A 21,308-nucleotide genomic window follows, 5' to 3' on the forward strand; every position below is an offset into this window, starting at 1 on the left:
TGCACCTCCTCCAACCTCATCTATAGTATCCGCTGCTCTAGATGTCAACTTCTTTACATCGGCGAAACCAAACGCAGGCTCGGCGATCGTTTCGCTCAACACCTTCGCTCAGTTCGCCTTAACCAACCTGATCTCCCGGTGGCTGAGCACTTCAACTCCCCCTCCCACTCCCAGTCTGACCTTTCTGTCATGGGCCTCCTCCAGTGCCATAGTGAGGCCCACTGGAAATTGGAGGAACAGCACCTCATATTTCGCTTGGGCAGCTTGCAGCCCAGCGGTATGAACATTGACTTCTCAAACTTTAGATAGTTCCTCTGTCGCTCTCTTCCCCTCCCCCTTCCCAGATCTCCCTCTACCTTCCTGTCTCCACCTATATCCCTCCTTTGTCCCGCCCCCCTGACATCAGTCTGAAGAAGGGCCTCGACCGAAAACGTCTCTCCTGAGATGCTGCCTGACCTGCTGAGTTACTCCAGCATTTTGTGAAATAAGTACCTTCGACTTGTACCTGCATCTGCAGTTATTTTCTTACAATCGAAGTTGTGATGTTATGTTACTGTCGTGCAAGTCGTTGCTGAGGCCACATTTGGAGTATTGTGTTCTGCTTTGGTCACCCTGCTATAGGAAATTTGTTGCTAAGCTGGAAAGCGCACAGAAGAATTACAGAGATGTGGTCAGGGCATGTGGAGGGTCTGAGTTATAGGGAAAGGTTGGGCAGGCTACAACTTTATTCTTTGGAGCGCAGAAGGATGAAGGGTGATCTGATAGACATGTATAAGATCATGAGGGTAATAGATAGAGTACATGCACCCAGAGTCAGGGAATCAGGAACCAGGGGAAACAGGTTTAAAGTGAGAGCGGAAAGATTTAATAGGAATGAACTTTTTCACACAATACTGGTGGATTTTTTGAATTTGCAAATACCAGAGGAGGTGGTTGATGCAGATGCAACAACAACAATAGACAACAGACAATAGGTGCAGGAGTAGGCCATTCAGCCCTTCGAGCCAGCACCGCCATTCAATGCGATCATGGCTGATCACTCTCAATCAGTACCCCGTTCCTGCCTTCTCCCCATACCCCCTCACTCCGCTATCCTTAAGAGCTCTATCCAGCTCTCTCTTGAAAGCATCCAACGAACTGCCCTCCACTGCCTTCTGAGGCAGAGAATTCCACACCTTCACCACTCTCTGACTGAAAAAGTTCTTCCTCATATAACATATAACATATAACAACTACAGCTTGGAAACAGGCCTGTCCGGCCCTACTAGTCCACGCCGACCATTCTCCCTGACCTAGTCTCATCTACCTGCACTCAGACCATAACCCTCTAATCCCCTCTTATCCATATACCTATCCATATCTCCGTTCTAAATGGCCTACCCCTTATCCTTAAACTGTGGCCCCTTGTTCTGGACTCCCCCAACATTGGGAACATGTTTCCTGCCTCTAATGTGTCCAATCCCCTAATTATCTTATATGTTTCAATAAGATCCCCCCTCATCCTTCTAAATTCCAGTGTATACAAGCCCAATCGCTCCAGCCTCTCAACATACGACAGTCCCGACATTCCGGGAATCAACCTAGTGAACCTACGCTGCACGCCCTCCATAGCAAGAATATCCTTCCAACATTTAAAAGATATTTGGACAGGAAAGATTTAGAGGGATAGGGACCAAATGCGAGCAGATGGGACTAGTGTAGATGGGGCAGCTTGGTAGGCGTGGGCAAGTTGGGCTGAAGAGCCTGTTTCCGTGCCGTATGACTCTATAATTCTCGGAGTCCAGCTCCATCACACTCTCCAGTCCAGGCTTCTGCATAAGTAAGCTACAGTAAGTAAGTAAGTCTGAAGAAGGTCTCGACCCGAAACGACACCCATTCCTTCTTTCCAGAGATGCTGCCTGACCCCGTTGAGTTACTCCAGCATTTTGTGTCTATCTGCTGCATAAGCAAGCTATTTCTTACAACACCCTTGTGCTTTGGTTCCTTTTACTGCTGCCAGAAGTTAATGTCCAAATTCTCAACAAGCTGCGGTGGGATTTGAACTCACTCTATCCAAGCCGCGTGCTCAAGCGTTTGGATTACCACCAAGGCATTGTGCCTCCCAAGTCTATCCTCGCTGTATGCATTCAGCCTGTGAATACATATTGGTTTCCAAAAGCTGCGACATCCCCTGTTGCTCTCAGAATTTGTGAGGCTTTACTCGCTAAGCTGACCCTCTTCGTGTGCATTCGGCACACATCTCAGAGTATTTCCATTCCAAACGTTTGTCTGCACTCAGCGTGACAGCACCATTCGCTCTACGATTCATCACCTTTGGCGTTAAAGAAACCGCGCGGCAGCAGCTTTCACGCGGAACCAGGCCAATTTCGGAGCTGAATTAACGATTTGGGAGCTGTGATGAAAGGGGCCCAGGTGAGACTAAATGGCAGCGGCACTCAGACCCTCCAAACCGGAGATTGTGGATGATTGGATCATTATTACTGCACAAAACAGCAGCTGCTGCCAGCCAACTCAAGGTAAAGGATTAACTAAACCGCTGGGGAAAGGCAAAGGAAAGGAAGGTAAAGGGTGGATTTATGCGTGTTCTTTCGTCATTGATGGAGCACAATTCCCTTTGTTTTTATATCGGAGGCTGAGGGGATATACCTGATAGAGGTATATAAAATCATAAGAGTTATGGGGTAGACAGTCCAGTGTAGAAATGTCAAAGACCAGAAGACATCTTTTCACTGTACCTCGTTACTGTGAAATGTTACTTTAGTTTACGAAAGTAGGCTCAGCCCTAAATAGACTCCGAAGACCACTGAAGCTCTGATGTTCATCCAAAAGCACTCGGGTAGTATAGAAAAATAAAAGGACTATTTCATTTTTCTTTAAGTTAAAGTGGTTGGAAACACCCACGATTAAAAAAATATTAGTGTCACAAAACTTGCACCACACATCTGCATTAAACGTTTCCCCTCTCACCTCATGGCTATGCCCTCTAATGTTGGACATTTCCACACTGGGAAAAAGGGTCTCAGTCTACCCCAACCGATGCCTCTCGTAATGTTATATACATCTATCAAGTCTCCCCTCAACCTCTGACGTTCCAGAGAAGCTAGCTTCAGTGGAGTTACCAGGGGACAGAGGTTCAAGGTGAAGGGGAAAAGATTTAATAGGCATCTGAGGGGTAACTTTTCCCACACAAAGGGTGGTGGGTGTATGGAACGAGCTGCCAGAGGAGGTAGTTGAGGCTGGGACTATCTCAATGTTTAGGAAACAGTTAGACAGGTACATGGATTGGACAGGTTGGGAGGGATATGGACCAAGCGCAGACAGGTGGGACTAGTGTAGTTGGGACATGTTGGCCGGTGTGGGCAAGTTTGGCTGAAGGGCCTGTTTCCGCACTGTGACTCTACTGCGGGAGCACTTTCAAATGTTACACCTGGAACTTGTGGGGTGATCACAGAAGATTTTTTGGCAGTATTTTGAAGAATCTCAACAGAATTAGCTCCAACTAACCTGGTGGTATTTACCTTTCCATTACTTTTACTAGAACAGATTTACTGCTTGTTATTATCCCGTAGTTTAGTGGGGCTTTTTTGCAATGTTCCATACTCTGATTTCTCTAATTTCAAGTAACCCATGTATTCCCTCCCTCCTCCCTCCCCCACCCTGATCGCCCTACTAGTTCCATTGTTCGCATCTCCATCTCCCTTCGTTATCGCCTCCTCCCCAGCCAACAATGGGCCATTGTGGGCTCCACTCTACCCATGTCACCTCTTGAATGAATAAATTGGCTACCAGGACTGTTGACACTGTTGACACAGCAACGTTATCTCTTTAGCCGTAACATGTCTCAAATTTAGTTTAGTCTAGTCTAGAGATACAGCATGGACCACTGAGTCCACACCGACCAGCGATCCCCACACACTAGCACTACCCTACACATACTTGAGACAATTTAAACTTTCCCAAGCCATTAACCTACAAACCTGTACATCTTTGGAGTGTGGGAGGAAACCGGGGCACCCAGAAACAAAAACCCACGCACGTCACGGGGCGAACGTACAAACTCCATAGTCAGTGGAAGAAAATAACTGCAGATGCTGGTACAAATCGAAGGTATTTATTCACAAAATGCTGGAGTAACTCAGCAGGTCAGGCAGCATCTCAGGAGAGAAGGAATGGGTGACGTTTCGGGTCGAGACCCTTCTTCAGGCTGATGTCAGGGGGGCGGGACAAAGGAAGGATATAGGTGGAGACACCAGGGCCGTCTTAACGCATGGGCCTGATGGGCACTTGCCCGGGGGCCCACGAGCATAGGGGCCCCATGCTGATCTGTGTATGTTAAGTGACTTGCAATAAATAAATACTACTTTAAAAATGTAGGTTCAATAAGTGCTTTTTTCGCAACATTTCCGGTCACTAAGTGCTTCTCACAGCGATCTGTAAGTGCTTTTCGCAACAATGTAGCACCCTAAGTCCATTGCTAAGTGCTTTTCGGTAAGTGCTTTTCGCCGGCACGACAGGGGGGGGGCTGGTAGGGAAAGGGGGGTGGGGGAGAGTAACGGTAGGGGCCCCAATACACTGCTTTGCCCGGGGGCCCATAATGCTGTAAAAACGGCCCTGGGAGACACTCCACTTGAGTTACTCCAGCAGTTTATGAATCCCTCTCTTCCCCTCCCCCTTCCCAGTTCTCCCTCTATCTTCCTGTCTCCACCTATATCCTTCCTTTGTCCCGCCCCCCTGACATCTGTCTGAAGAAGGGTCTCGATCCGAAACGTCACCCATTCCTTCTCTCCTGAGATGCTGCCTGACCTGCTGGGTTACTCCAGCATTTTGTGAATAAACTCCATAGTCAGGATCGATCCAGGGTGCTGTAAGACAGCAACTCTACCGCTGCGCTATCATGCCGCTGTAATGTTTCATGATGCTTCAAAAGATGCTGTCCAAATGTGAGCACCTACTTTACGTTCTCTTTTAAATGAAGAAAAAAATAATTTTGGATGGCCTGATGAAAATTGTATCATTAGTGAAGAAGCTTAAGTAAATTCTATTAATTCCACCAGGACAACTTATCTAAAGAAATGTTAATACCTTCAAGGAAGGTTAAGGACATTGCAGGCAGATATATAGGGCTAGTGATCAGGATAAACATAGAAAGTAGGTGCAGGAGTAGGCCATTCGGCCCTTCAAGCCAGCACCGCCATTCAATATGATCATGACTAATCATCCAAAATCAGTACCTCGTTCCGGCTTTTTCTCCATATCCCTTGATTCCTTTAACCCTAAGAGCTAAATCTAACTCTCTCTTGAAAACTAAGATTTGCATTTAAGTCTTCTCCACTCTCTGTTTAACCCATTGCATTAATACTCATTAAAGTAGGAACCTAAATATACACATTGAGCAGAAGAGTGATAAGATTCATGTTCTTATCCCCTTGCTCTTAAACGCCCTCAAGATTAAACAGATACAATCATTTTGGCTTTATGCCCTGAATGAGAATGTCTGGCTATCCAAACAACAGAAACTAAAGAACTTTGCAAAATATGGTGACTATCACCATCCCTCATTCATTCTTGGCTTATTTGGTGGGATGCTATATTTAAAAATGAAAGAGAGTTGTAAATCTGTGGAATTCTCTGCCTCAGAAGGCAGTGGAGGCCAATTCTCTGAATGCATTCAAGAGAGAGCTAGATAGAGCTCTTAAGGAAAGCGGAGTCAGGGGGTATGGGGAGAAGGCAGGAATGGGGTACTGATTGAGAATGATCAGCCATGATCACATTGAATGGCGGTGCTGGCTCGAAGGGCCGAATGGCCTCCTCCTGTACCTATTGTCTATTGTCTATTATGCTACTGAAGGCACTGATTAGTGCTGTTCATAGAAAAATGCATACTATAAGATTCACAAAACATCTCCACAGATTCTATGGTAGAATTTTATCAATTGTAAAAGAACTCAGAGTAACAAATTGTATCAGCTTTTAACTTGGCAAAGAGCGGCCACGGTGGCGCAGCGGTAGAGTTGCTGCCTCACAGCGCTTGCAGCGCCGTAGACCCGGGTTTCGATCCCGACTACGGGTGCTGTCTGTACGGAGTTTGTACGTTCTTCCGGTGGGTTTTCTCCGAGATCTTCAGTTCCCCCCCACACTCCAAAGGCGTACAGGTATGTAGGTTAATTGGCTTGGTGTATGTGTAAATTGTCCCTAGTGTGTGTAGGATAGTGTTAATGTGCAGGGATTCCTGGTGGGTGCGGACTCGGTGGGCCGAAGGGCCTGTTTCCGTGCTGTATCTCTAAACTAAACTAAACGAAAAAATAAAAATATAGAGTCATATGACATGGAAACAGGTCCTTCGGCCTAACTTTCCTAATGGGTGCCATCTACATTAGTCCCGCCTGCCCATGTTTTGTCCATATCCCTCTAAACCTTTCTTATCCATGTATCGGTCCAAATTTCTTTTAAATTTTGAAATATATATAAACTTATATGCACATATGGCTATTATATAATGTGCTGCATTGAGATAGAGTAGTATAGTTCAGTTTATTATTGTCACGTGTACTGAGGTATGGTGAAAAGCTTTTTGTAGCGTGCTAACCAGTCAAAGAAAAGACTATACATGATTACAATCAAGCCGTTCATAGTGTATAGATAAAGGCTAAGGGTACGATATTTAGTGTAAAATAAAGTCCGATTAAAGATAGTTCAAAGGTCTCCAATGAGGTAGATGGGAGGTCAGGTCCACACTCTAGCTGATGAGAGGAGAGTTCTCAATATTCAATCAGTAGCTTTTTGTTTTTAAACAAAAACATACAAATGCTGCTTGCAGTGGATACGACAGACACTAATGTAAAATTATATACTGTCATTGAGAACCAAAAGGATGCCCTGAAGTGTGTTCCAACTAATAGATTACATTGGAAGGGCATTCAGTGTTGTATTAGAGTCATGGAGCCATATACACAGCATATGGAAACAGGCCATTCGGTCCAACTTGCCCACACCGGCCAACTTGTCCCACCTACACTAGTCACCACACTACACTAGTCCCACCGACCTGTGTTTGGTCCATATCCCTCTAAAGCTGTCCTATCCATGTATCTGTTCTGAATTTTTCTTAAACGTTGCGATAGTACCTGCCTCAACTACCTCCTTCGGCAGCTCGTTCCTTTGCATGAAAAGGTTACCCCTCAGGTTCCTATTAAATCTTCCCCCCCCCCCCCCCCCCCCACCTTGAACCAATTGTAGAAACCATTGCAGATAATTTGCAAAAAGTCCATAAACAGCAACAAAATAAATGACTGTTTTCATCCATATTAAGTGTTGTGTGAGGAATCCAGGATCTCTCCTGCTATTCTTCAAATACATCATGAAAATGTTCAAAGTCCGTTTCAGTAACTCATGCAAAAGACATATTCTTGTTTGCAGTGCTATTACGCATGGTCTTGCGTTCAGTTAATACTATTTTGATTCAAAATATTATCTTCGTTGCAAAACAAAATCTTTTTGGAGTTCAAAAGTAAACCATTACCTTATTTTGTTTAAGAGCTCCCTTTTCCTTCATATGTGGGCAATCCTTTCCTGTCACAATAGCTTTAATGTCAGCCACTGGAACTGTGGAAAAAACAAGAGTCATAGAGTGATACAGTGTGGAAACAGGCACTTCAGCCCAACTTACCCACACTGGCCAACATGTCCCAGCTACGCTAGTCCCACCTGCCTGCGCTTGGTCCATATCCCTCTAAACCTATCCTACCCATGTACCTGTCTACCTGTTTCTTAAACAATAGATAATAGACAATAGACAATAGGTGCAGGAGTGGGCCATTCGGCCCTTCGAGCCAGCACCGCCATTCAATGTGATCATGGCTGATCATTCTCAATCAGTACCCCGTTCCTGCCTTCTCCCCATACCCCCTGACTCCGCTATCCTTAAGAGCTCTATCTAGCTCTCTCTTGAATGCATTCAGAGAATTGGCCCCCACTGCCTTCTGAGGCAGAGAATTCCACAGATTCACAACTCTCTGACTGAAAAAGTTTTTCCTCATCTCAGTTCTAAATGGCCTACCCCTTATTCTTAAACTGTGGCCCCTTGTTCTGGACTCCCCCAACATTGGGAACATGTTTCCTGCCTCTAACGTGTCCAACCCCTTAATAATCTTAGACATTTCGATAAGATCTCCTCTCATCCTTCTAAATTCCAGTGTATACAAGCCTAGTCGCTCCAGTCTTTCAACATATGACAGTCCCGCCATTCCGGGAACTAACCTAGTTTAGATAGTCCCAGCCTCAACTACTTCCTCTGGCAGCTTGGTCCATACACCCACCACCCTTTGTGTGAAAAAGTTACCCCCTCAGATTCCTATTAAATCTTTTACCCTTCACCTTGAACCTATGTCCTCTGGTCCTCGATTCCCCTACTCTGGGCAAGAGATTCTGTGCGTCTACCCGATCTATTCCTCTCATGATTTTATACACTCCCGTGATTTTATACACAGTCAAGAGTGTTTAATATGTCCTGAAACGGAACAGTAAAATTCTTACTTGCAGCAGCCTAACAGGTATTTACTCAGTAGACACCATAATAAACAACAGAAATAAGTTAGAGTTATGGAGTCGGTCAGTGTGGAAACAGGGGTTTCAGCCCTACTTGTCCACGCCGATCTACTTGCCCCATCAACACTAGTCCCACCTGCCTGCTTTTAACCCATATCTCTCTAAACCTATCCTTTCATATCATATCATATATCATATATATACAGCCGGAAACAGGCCTTTTCGGCCCACCAAGTCCATGCTGCCCAGCGATCCCCATACATTAACACTATCCTACACCCACTAGGGACAATTTTTACATTTACCCAGCCAATTAACCTACATACCTGTACGTTTTTGGAGTGTGGGAGGAAACCGAAGATCTCGGAGAAAACCCACGCAGGTCACGGGGAGAACGTACAAACTCTTTACAGTGCAGCACCCGTAGTCAGGATCGAACCTGAGTCTCCGGCGCTGCATTCGCTGTAAAGCAGCAACTCTACCGCTGCGCTACCGTGCCTGTCTAAATAGTTGTTAAACATTCCAATAGTACCTGCCTCAAGTACCTTTCCTGGTGGCTTGTTCCATACACCCACCACTCTTTTATGTAAAAAAACTATCCCTCACCTTAAACCTTCGTCCTCTGGATCACAGTTCAACCTACTCTGGGCAAAAGACATGTTTATCCAATCTATCCTCTCATGATTTTGTACACCTCTATGAGATCTCCCCTCATTCTCCTGTGCCTCAAGGAATAAAGCCCTAGCCTGCTCAACCTCACCCTATAGCTCAGTGTCTTGTGTCCTGGCAACAAAGTTCAATATATAAAACAAACAACCAATATAGTGCAAAGACAAAAACAAAGCCCCAAGTCCCTGGTGGGAGTTCGTCGTTCAAGAAACTCCTGAGAAACAAATGATGCTATTGATGTAAACAACTGCATAATGTTCATATATTAATGTCATCGATGTTCCACAGGACCAATTTTCCAAATTGATTCACTCTGTCAATATGGTCACAATACAATGTGATGTATGGAGGTGCAGTATTTGACTAGGAGGCTTTCTTTAAAACAAAACATAAAAAAGGGCACAATAGACAATAGGTGCAGGAGGAGGCCATTCGGCCCTTCGAGCCAGCACCGCCATTCAATGTGATCATGGATGATCATTCTCAATCAGTACCCCGTTCCTGCCTTCTCCCCATACCCCCTGACTCCGCTATCCTTAAGAGCTCTATCTAGCTCTCTCTTGAATGCATTCAGAGAATTGGCCTCCACTGCCTTCTGAGGCAGAGAATTCCACAGATTTACAACTCTCTGACTGAAAAAGTTTTTCCTCATCTCCGTTCTAAATGGCTTACCCCTTATTCTTAAACTGTGGCCCCTGGTTCTGGACTCCCCCAACATTGGGAACATGTTTCCTGCCTCTAACGTGTCCAACCCCTTAATAATCTTATACGTTTCGATAAGATCCCCTCTCATCCTTCTAAGTGAAAGCACAGTGAAAGGCTTGGATAGAGTGGATGTGCAGAGGATGTTTCCACTCGTGGGAAAGTCTATGACTAGAGGCCATTTAAAGGACGTCCATTTAAGAAGGAGATGAGGAGTAATTTCTTTAGTCAGAGGGTGGTGAATCTGTGGAATTCTTTGCCGCAGAAGGCTGTGGAGGCCAAGCCAATGGATATTTTTAAGGCCGGGATAGATTCTTGATTAGTACGGGTGTCAGGGGTTATGGGGAGAAGGCTGGAGAATGGGTTTAGGAGGGAGAGATAGATCAGCCATGATTGAATGGCGGAGTAGACTTGATAGGCCGAATGGCCCAATTCTGCTCCGATCACTTATGAATCCAGCACAGATCCTGGCGATTAGGAGGGATTCAAAAGAAAAAGAAAAAAAAAGACGAAACAGATCCTGAGAGCAGCAAAAAAAAAGGAATTATGAGGTTTGCAAGGAATATCCAAATCGAAATATACAGTATGCAAACTCCAATTTTACGGAACTATGATGTGAAACAGCAGTACCTTTACAGAGTTGCTGTGACTGAAAACGATAAAATGGAGGACATGTGGAATTACTTTGCATCAGTAAGAACGATGTTAACATCCCAGGAAAATTAATTTAGTTTAGTTCTGCATGGAAACTGGCCCTTCGGCTCACCAAGTCCATGCCGACAACTGATCGCCCTTTCACACTGTTCTATGTAACATTACTCTCTCATCCACTCTTTTCACACTTGGGACAATTTACAAAGCCCAATTAACCTGCAGATCCGTGCGTCTTTGGGATGTGGGAGGAAACCGGGGCGCCCGGAGGAAACCCACGTGGTCACAGGGAAATCGCGCAATCTCCACACAGACAGCACCTGAGATCAGGATTGAACCCGGGTCTCTGGTGCGGTGAGGCAGCAGTTCTACCAGCTGTTGAATCGCAGGGAGAGAGTCACAAAAAATCATGGCAGGTATTAAAGAAGAAAATAATTATACATCTCCAGATGTAGGTTATCGTTTCAGTGTTTTAAAGGAAGCTGTTCAGAATACTGCAGATATTCTAATTATAATTTCCCAAGTGTGCTTGCTCAAGGATCTTAGACTTGAAATCCTTGCTTCTCTATTAATGCAAAGAGGGAAATGAAAAACTGGGAATTATAGACTAGTTAACCTGTTGTCAGCAAATTACTAGAGTCTATATAATTAACATTAGAGTGACTGAATACTGAACATTTTCAATTGATCAGAAATAATCCACACGGTTTGCAGAGGGTGGAAGCTATCGAACAGACTGTTTATTTCAAAAAGGTAAATGAGGTAACAAATTCCCCCAAAAGTTGTTGGTGAATATGTTTTCCGGTGACATGTGTTGTATATTATGATGTTTTTAGTTATTATTGCTTGTTTTTCATATATCTTTATATATATTGTGATGTATTGAGAGGCCGGGAGCTTTTCTCTTGAAGGTTGGGAGGTGTGGGTGCCGGAAATGAAGACAGAAAAGTTCTTGTTTTCAAACTTAAATTCCATATATTTAGTCTTTTCCAAAAACAGGTAAACTTAATTGTTTGCAGACAGGTACACAAAACCAAAACAGGTAGTTAAATCAAAACTGTAGCTTGCGGCCTTCTTACAAAAATATAACTCAAACACTGCTTCTCTCCCTCTCATGATATCACAATATTATATACATACACACACACACATATATATATATGTATATATATATAATGCATGTATATATACATATATGTCCCTCTTAAGAAACTCTTCACTAAAACAGTGGTACCAAAGACAAATGACTGATATAATTAGGAAATTAGCTGAGTGTAGCATAGGCAGTAGGAATAATGGATGCATATATAAATTGGTAGTTTCACACTTATAGTGGCTTGCTCGGTTCTGTGATGTGACTGAAGCTATACAACATATTTATGAACGACTTGCAAAGAAAGCCACTTAACCAAGTTTGCTACCAACAAAACGAATGAATGCCATTTTAAGCATTGTGTATAATAAAAGGAAATAAAGTTATGCAATGGATAAATGGTGGTAAATAGGTGTCAGTGCAGGCAAATGTGAGATCATCCAATTTGTTCTGCTTCTGCTCGCCTACACCGAGACCGACACCCACGGGATTGCCACTTTTGTAAGGAACACAGCATCCTTCTAAATTCCAGTGTATACAAGCCTAGTCGCTCCAGTCTTTCAACATATGACAGTCTCGCCATTCCGGGAGTAAACCTAGTAAACCTACGCTGCACGCCCTCAATAGCAAGAATATCCTTCCTCAAATTTGGAGACCAAAACTGCACACAGTACTCCAGGTGCGGTCTCACTAGGGCCCTCTACAACTGTAGAAGGACCTCTTTGCTCCTATACTCGACTCCTCTTGTTATGAAGTTCCTCCCTCATCCTTCAAAACTACAGCGAGTACAGGCCCAGTGCCATCAAACATTCTTCATATGTTAACCCAATCATTCCTGGGATTGTTCTCGTAAACCTGCTCTGGACCCTCTCCACCGCCAGCGCATCCTTCCTCAGCTATGGAGCCCAAGACTGCTCACAATACTGCAAATGCACTCTGGCCATTGGCTTATAAAGCCTCAGCATTACATCCCTGTTTCCGTGACTCTATACTGAAAAGCACAGGGTAGTCGAACAGTGTCGCTCAGTTTTCTTTTAGCGATACAGCACAGAAACAGGCCCTTCGGCCCACCGAGTCCGCGCCGCCCAGCGATCCCCGCACACTAACACTATCCTACACCCACTAGGGACAATTTTTTTAAACATTTGCCCAGCCAATTAACCTATAAACCTGTACGTTTTTGGAGTGTGGGAGGAAACCGAAGATCTCGGAGAAAACCCACGCAGGTCACGGGGAGAACGTGCAAACTCCGTACAGTACAGCACCCGTAGTCAGGATCGAACCTGAGTCTCCGGCGCTGCATTCGGTGTAAGGCAGCAACTCTACCGCTGCGCCACTGTGCCGCCCGATTGCCAGATTAAAATGACACTCTTCGACATAATGCAATTGCGGCATAAATAAATGGGAATATATAAAGACGATTCCGGCTTTCACTATTAACTGTACAGAGAGTGGTATCTCCGGGCGACACATGCACTGCAAAGCACATGAGTCACAAAGTACTTTATGCCATGCCTTTGCTGATTCACTTACGCTTATCCTGCAAAGATTCGTATGGCACCTCTCCCTGTGGGCTCTCCTCCAGGTCTCCATAGTGTAGGACCTTATGGTTCGGGGAAAGGCGACAGTACCAGAATTTATCTGCAGAATTTAAAAACTCACGTTATTTGTTTGTAAAAACTTTGATAATAGACAATAGACAATAGGTGCAGGAGGAGGCCATTCGGCCCTTCGAGCCAGCACCACCATTCAATGTGATCATGGCTGATCATTCTCAATCAGTACCCCGTTCCTGCCTTCTCCCCATACCCCCTGACTCCGCTATCCTTAAGAGCGCTATCTAGCTCTCTCTTGAATGCATTCAGAGAATTGGCCTCCTACTGCCTTCTGAGGCAGAGAATTCCTCAGATGAGGAATGATGATTGATGATGGAACACACTTGTGCAAGATTTCATTTTTGATTGAACCAGGGAAATGGCCTAATACAAAAATGGGAAATGCTGCAAAAAGGCTGATTTGAAGAACGCTGGAAAAGCTGAGAAACGAGGAATTGCAGATGCTGATTTATAGAAAAAAGACACAAAGCGCTGGAGTGGAGTAACATAGCGGGTCAGACAGCATCTCTGAAGAACGTGGATAGGTGATGTTTCGTGTCGCCAGTCTTCTTCAGACTGCTATCTTCTATTATCACTGCCATTGTAACTTGGTGTGGACATTCCCTGAGGAGACTCCTTTCTCCATTAAGTAGAAGGTCATCAAAGGACACAAAGTGATGGAGTAACTTAGCAGGTCAGGCAGTTTAGTTTAGTTTAGTTGAGATACAGTGTGGAAACCGGCCCTTCGGCCCACCGAGTCCACACCGACCAGCGATCCCCGTACACTGACACTATCCTACACACACTGGGAACAATTTACAATTGTACCAAGCCAATTAACCTACAAACCTGTACGTCTTTGGAGTGTGGGAGGAAACCGGAGCTCCCCGGAGAAAATGCCGCAAGTCACGGGGAGAACGTACAAACTCCGTGCAGTCAAGCACCCGTTGTCAGGATCGAACCCGGATCTCTGGCTCGGTAATAGCAACTCTACCGCTGCACCACCATGCCGTCCTTCGTCAGAAGAAGGGTCTCAACCTGTAATGCCACGTATCCATGATGTCCAGAGATGTTGCCTGATCTGAAGAAGGGTCTCGACTCGCAACATCACCTATCCATGTTCTCCAGAGATGCTGCCTGACCTGCTGAGTTACTCCAGCACTTTGTGTCCTTTTTATTTATTAACAAGCACCCGCGGTGCTTTGTTTCAACAAGCAGAAGGCGTTCATGCTGTGAACTCAAAGACTAATTCCACCCACTCAGACCCTCCGCCAGCTATGTGCTGTTGAGAACTTGGACTTCTGCTTTTGTTTACTGATTCTGCATCCCTTGCATCCCCTCTCTCTCCCTGTCCCTCCATACCCTAATAGTCAAACTAGTTTCACTGTCATCCTCCTAGGTTTTACTGTTTGTATCACTCGTTGTCACCTTCTCCACAGCCAACAATGGACCATTGTGGGCCCTATCTTTCCTTGATCATCGTTGCTGGCTTTGGTTTGTCCTTTTGCATACCGTTCATACATTTTTTCTATGTACCTTTTCATATCTCTCGTTTCCCTCTTCCCTGACTCTCAGTCTGAAAGAAGGACCTTGAGCTTTCTTCACCTGTTCCATTTCTCCAGAGATGCTGCCTGACCCATTTTGTGTCTATCTTTGGTGTAAACCAGCACCTGCTGTTCCTTCATACACATGTCATCCTTTTAAACTCTTCTGGATTTTCCGTGGGCAGTACGTGGATTTAGTACGTGGGCAGACAATTGTATAGTTTAATTGTTTTGATGAAGGTACCAGATTTCATTCGTCTTTATTGGAGAAATTAAAAGCTCAGAGCAGATGTTGAATGTCTATGATGCTATGCTGACGTGGAAAGAAAGCGCCTGTTGCTCCCAGTTTAATTGGAGGAGATAGTTTACTGAAAATTGCATTCAAACCAAATTAGCGGTAGCAAGGTTTGTACTGTGTACGAGACTGTGACTTCCCAGCTACATGGCAGTTGATTGTCCAGGGTCTACAACACACTTCATCATTCCCCATCATCTCATTTACCATAACATTGGCTGCATGCTTATGACTGATTTCAAGACCTGGATGATGGAATGAATGTTGGAAACAATCATGTGAAACGCTGAAGAATAAGAAACGGCACAGTGGCGTTGCTGTCTTACAGCAGGGCGGCACGGTGGCGCAGCGGTAGAGTTGCTGCCTTACAGCGAATGCAGCGCCGGAGACTCAGGTTCGATCCTGACTACAGGCGCCGTCTGTACGGAGTTTGTACGTTCTCCCCGTGAGTTTTCTCTGAGAACTTCGGTTTCCTCCCACACTCCAAAGACGTACCGGTATGTAGGTTAATTGACCGGGTAAATGTAAAAATTGTCCCTAGCGTGTGTAGGATAGTGTTAATGTGCGGGGATCGCTGGGCGGCGCGGACTCAGTGGGCCGAAGGGCCTGTTTCTGCGCTGTATCTCTAAATCTAAAAAAATCTAAAAAGCACCAGGTTTGATCCTGACAATGGGTGCTGTCTGTACGGAGCTTGTACGTTCTCCCTGTGAATGCATGGTTTCTCTTCGGGTGCTCATAGGTTCATACATTATAGGAGCAGAATTATTGGAGCAGCAACAGTCCATCAAGTCTACTCCACCTATCAATCATCTCTCTTTCCCGCTCAACCCCATTGTCCCGCCTTCACTCCATAACCCGACAGCTGGGATGTTCCGGATTCCTCCAACAGGACGTGCAGGTTTGTAGGTTAATTGGCTTCTGTAAATTGTCCCTAGTGTGTAGGATAGAACTGATGTACGGGAGATAGCTGGTCGGCACAGACTCAGTGGGCCGAAGGGCCTGTTTCCACGCTGTATCTCTAAACCGAAAAAACTAAAGCTAGGAGCTCTTTCTCAGCTCAGGTTTTGCAATCTCAGATTCATAGACTAAACTAAAAAGTAAATAATCAGCTGGGATTCTGTATCACGCTTAATTCTGATCTAACAAAGACCTAAAAAAGAGAGAAGCTGGAAGAAAGGAGGGGGCGGGGCAAACTTCTCTTCCAGTTTTCTCCTTCCCACTACAATCAGTCTGAAGCATGATCTTGCAACCTGCAACATCGCTTATCCATGTTCTCCAGAGGTGCAGCCTGACCTTTTGAGTTCCTCCGGCACTTTATATCTTTTTTTGTAAAACAGCATCTGGAATTCCTTGTGTCTCTAACCTATTTCACTTCCATTCACCAAGACTGATGGTCGTCCAATAGACAATAGGTGCAGGAGGAGGCCATTCGGCCCTTCGAGCCAGCACCACCATTCAATGTGATCATGGCTGATCATCCACAATCAGTACCCCGTTCCTGCCCTCTCCCCATACCCCCTGACTCCGCTATCCTTAAGAGCTCTATCTAGCTCTCTCTTGAAAGCATCCAGAGAATTGGTCTCCACTGCCTTCTGAGGAAGAGAATTCCACAGATTTACAACTCTCTGAGTGAAAATGTTTTTCCTCATCTCCGTTCTAAATGGCCTACCCCTTATTCTTAAACTGTGGCCCCTGGTTCTGGATGAAATAATGTCTCCATATCACAAAATGGGATCTTACCTCCAAATCATGTTTTTAACCCTGCCACAGTTTAGTTTAGTTTAGAGATACACCAAGTCCGTGCCGACCAGCGGCCTAGCACACTAACATTATCCTACAAACACGAGGAAAAATTTACAATTATACCAAGCCAATTAGACTACAAACCTGTACGTCTTTGGAGTGTGGGAGGAAGCCAGAGCACCCGGGAAAAATCCACGTAGGTCATGGTGAGAACATGCAAACTCCGTACAGACAGCACCCGTAGCCAAGATCGAATCTGGGTCAAAGACAGCTTGCTTTGTTTCACTGTAACTGGTCTCCATCCCTCCACTACCTCTAGCATGACAGGCCTTGTTTGTTAAATTTTGGACAAGAAAACTTTTACCCAATTATGCAATATGAAGGCAAAATCTATTTTTCTGGCTCTTGCTTATCCGAGTCAATAGACAATAATGCAGGAGGAGGCCATTTGGCCCTTCGAGCCAGCACCGCCATTCAATGTGACCATGGCTGATCAGTACCCCGTTCCTGCCTTCTCCCCATACCCCCTGACTCCGCTATCCTTAAGAGCTCTATTTAGCTCTCTCTTGAATGCATTCAGAGAATTGGCCTCCACTGCCTTCTGAGGCAGAGAATTCCACAGATTCACAACTCTCTGACTGAAAATGTTTTTCCTCATCTCAGTTCTAAATGGCCTACCCCTTATTCTTAAACTGTGGCTCCTTGTTCTGGACTCCCCCAACATTGGGAACATGTTTCCTGCCTCTAACTTGTCCAACCCCTTAATAATCTTATATGTTTCGATAAGATCCCCTCTCATCCTTCTAAATTCCAGTGTATATAAGCCTAGTCGATCCAGTCTTTCAACATAGGACAGTCCCGCCATTCCGGGAATTAACCTAGTAAACCTACGCTGCACACCCTCAATAGCAAGAATATCCTTCCTCAAATTTGGAGACCAAAACTGCACACAGTACTCCAGGTGCGGTCTCACTAGGGCCCTGTACAACTGCACACAGTACTCCAGGTGCGGTCTCACTAGGGCCCTGTACAGCTGCACACAGTACTCCAGGTGCGGTCTCACTAGGGCCCTGTACAACTGCACACAGTACTCCAGGTGCGGTCTCACTAGGGCCCTGTACAACTGCAGAAGGACCTCTTTGCTCCTATACTCAACTCCTCTTGCAGTCATGTCGTCCCATTCTCCGGCCATTATTTCGAGCTGAACATGTCCGTTCACAGTCTCAGTTTCTTATTGGACTCTAAGCCGAGCCTCTAACACCACCACCTCTTCACCACTAGTTTGCCTAGTTTTACTTCCAAACTAAACACTTGCCTATCTCCTTTCCTGCTTCAACAAGTCTATTGGCTGAAGCTCTCATTCAGACTTTACTTACCAGCCTCATTTGCTGCCTTGCATACTCCATAGACTTCAGCTCATCCAAAAGCTTTGGGGACTTAAGCCGGACGTGAACCACCTCAAATTTTCCACTCCCCTTACTCACTCTAAACTATCCCCCCCTCCGCTCACTCTGCAACAACCCCGACTAGATAATCAAACAAGGGAGGTGCCGTGGTAGCCTGGCGCGCTGAGGCCAGGCGACTACTCTCAGACACCTCCTCCTACTTATCCTTGGACCATGACCCCACAGATGTGCACCAGCCCTTAATCTCAAACACAATTACTGATTTCATCACTTCCAGCTCTCTGCCCCCTAAAGCCTCCGACCTTATCGTTCCCCAGCCCCGCGCGGCCCGATTTTATCTTCTCCCCAAAATCCACAAACAGAACTATCCTGGCAGACCCTTTGTTTCTGCTTGTTCATGTCTCACCTAATTAATTTCCACCAACCACGACTCCATCCTACCCCCCCTGGTCCAATCCCTCCCCGCTTATGTCCAAGACACCTCACATGCTCTCCGTCTCCTCAATGACTTCCGTTTTCCAGGCCCCCACTCCCTCATCTTTACTATGGATGTCCATTCACTCCACACCTCCATCCCCCACCAGGAGGGTCTTAAAGCCCTCTGTTTCTTCCTCAACCGCAGAACCAGCCAATTTCCATCTACCAATACTCTCCTCCGCCTAGCAGAGCTGGTCCTTACCCTCGACAACTTCTCCGTCGACTTCTCCCACTTCCTCCAAATCCAAGGCGTATCTATGGGCACTCGCATGGGCCCTATCTATGCCTGCCTCTTTGTAGGGCACGTCGAACAATCCCTGTTCCAGGCGTACACTGGCCCTATCCCCGAACTTTCAGCGCTAATTTCCATCCTGCACTCAAATTCACTTGGACCATCTCCGACATCTCCCTACCGTTTCTAGATCTCACCATCTCCATCACAGGAAACAGACTATTGACCGACATCTACTATAAACCTACTGACTCCCAAAGCTATCTTGACCACACTTCTTCCCACCCTGCTTCCTGTAAATATTCTATCCCCTCCCAATTATTCCAACTCCCAATTCCTCCGTCTACGCCGCATCTGCGCCCAGGATGAGGTGTTCCATACCAGGTCCTCATTCTTTAGGAAATGGGGGTTCCCCTCTTCCATTATAGATGAGACTCTCACTAGGTCTCCTTGATATCCCACAGCTCTGCTCTTGCTCCCCCTCCCCCCATTCGTAACAAGGACAGAGTCCCCCTTGTCCTCACCTTCGTCCCTATCAGCCGTCGTATATATATCATATAATCCTCCAATATTTTCGCAACTTCCCACGGGATGCCACTACTGGGCACATCTTCCCATCTGCACCCCATTCTGCTTTCCGCAGAGACCATTCCCTCCAAACTCCCTGGTCAACTCGTCCCTCTCTGCAGGGAAGGAATGAGTGGTGTTTCGGGATGAGTCCCTTTGGATGTTATCTCGTGGCAGATGCAAGACGGGAGGTCTTTATCAATGGACAAAGTCAAAGCATTCGCGATGTTATTAAAGAAAGGCCATGGATAGTGACTGATGGTTCTCTGCATTTCTCTTGAGGTTGACACGTGATGCTCCACTTGTGACAGAATTAGATTTTAGATTTAGATTTAGAGATAGAGCGCGGAAACAGGCCCTTCGGCCCACCGAGTCCGCGCCGCCCAGCGATCCCCGCACATTAACACTATTCGACACACACTAGGGACAATTTTACATTTTTCCCAGTCAATTAACCTACATACCTGTACGTCTTTGGAGTGTGGGAGGAAACCGAAGATCTCGGAGAAAACCCACGCAGGTCACGGGGAGAACGTACAAACCCCGTACAGACGGCGCCCGTAGTCAGGATCGAACCTGAGGCAGCAACTCTACCGCTGCGCCACCGTGCCATTAGTGAGCCCAGCATCAGCGTCATCAGACAGCTAAGGCCCACAAGGCTTGGTGGAAACAGGCCATCCTTAAACACCGAGGAAAACCAATTAATTGCCAACCTTTAACAGCTGGCAAGTGAAATTCCTGTCATTTCCAATCTGCTTTCATGGCGGAAAAAGCTTTTAGTTGGAGTTGGGCAGATGCTCAGAGCCCTTGGGAATGGGCGATGTCAGTATTGCAATGTTCCAGTGGGCGAGAACACACAAAGTACGCATCGACCTACTGAAGCACATGCACATCTGTAGTGTGCAAAGTAAGAGTGAGTCCAACATTGCAGATTAATAATGATTTGAAGTTTTGAAACAATATTGGAAACAGATGTGCTCATCTTTGGTTATCTGAAAAGATAGCTTTGACTGTCAGAGAGTCATCTCGCACAGAAAAACCCCTGTGGCCCAACTCGTTCACGCCCACCAAAATGCCCCACCTAAGTTTGTCCCACTTGCCCACCTTTGCTCCATATCCCTCTAAACCTTTCCTATCCAGGTAACTCCCCAAATATCTTTTAAATGCTGTTATAGTACCTGTCTCAACCACTTCATCTGGCAGCCCATTCCATTTACCCACCACTTTCTGTGTGAAAAAACTGCCCCTTTAGCTACCTACAAAATCTTTCCCCTCTCACCTTAAACCTATGTCCCCTGGTTCTTGATTTCCCTACCCTGGAATTAAAAACTCTGCCATTCACCCAGTCAATTCCCCTCGTGATTTTATACACCTCTACAAAATCACCCCTCAGCCTACTCTGCTCCAAGGAATGAAGTTCTAGCCTGCCCAACCTCTCCCTGTAGCTCAGGCCCTCACATCCTGGCAACGTCCTCGTCTATTGTTTAAATCTTTCAAGCTTAATATCATCTTTCCTGTGGTTGGTTCACTGAAAGTGCGGCCTCACCAACGCCTTGCTCAACTGCAACATCTACACTCAATTCCCTGACCGATGAAGGCCAGCGTGCCAAGAGCTTTCTTCACCACCCTATCTACCCATGATGCCACTTTTAAGGAACTATGTACCGACACCCCTGGATCACCCTGCTCTACAACACACTCCAGGGTCATACCATTCAATGTGAAGTTCTTGCTCTGGTCTCACTTCCAAAAAGACCACACCTCACACTTATGGAGGTGTATATGAACTT

At 45.7% G+C, this 21,308-nt stretch overlaps 1 protein-coding gene across 5 annotated transcripts in view; it reads right to left on the reverse strand.

Moving 5' to 3' along the window:
• Positions 1-21,308, reverse strand: part of elmo1 (engulfment and cell motility 1 (ced-12 homolog, C. elegans)) — a 308,339-nt gene that overhangs the window by 21,324 nt on the left and 265,707 nt on the right. For 4 of the 5 annotated variants that reach the window (XM_078415031.1, XM_078415048.1, XM_078415037.1 and 1 more), the window contains 2 exons: positions 13,193-13,300; positions 7,520-7,602 (listed from right to left, as the gene is read on the reverse strand). In XM_078415031.1, coding sequence (XP_078271157.1) covers positions 7,520-7,602; positions 13,193-13,300 — 191 coding nt within the window. The remainder of the gene's footprint in view (positions 1-7,519; positions 7,603-13,192; positions 13,301-21,308) is intronic. The other variant, XM_078415056.1, reaches the window with a different exon arrangement.

Source organism: Rhinoraja longicauda, chromosome 2 (assembly GCF_053455715.1).
Source record: "Rhinoraja longicauda isolate Sanriku21f chromosome 2, sRhiLon1.1, whole genome shotgun sequence".
NCBI classification, from domain to species: domain Eukaryota; kingdom Metazoa; phylum Chordata; class Chondrichthyes; order Rajiformes; family Arhynchobatidae; genus Rhinoraja; species Rhinoraja longicauda.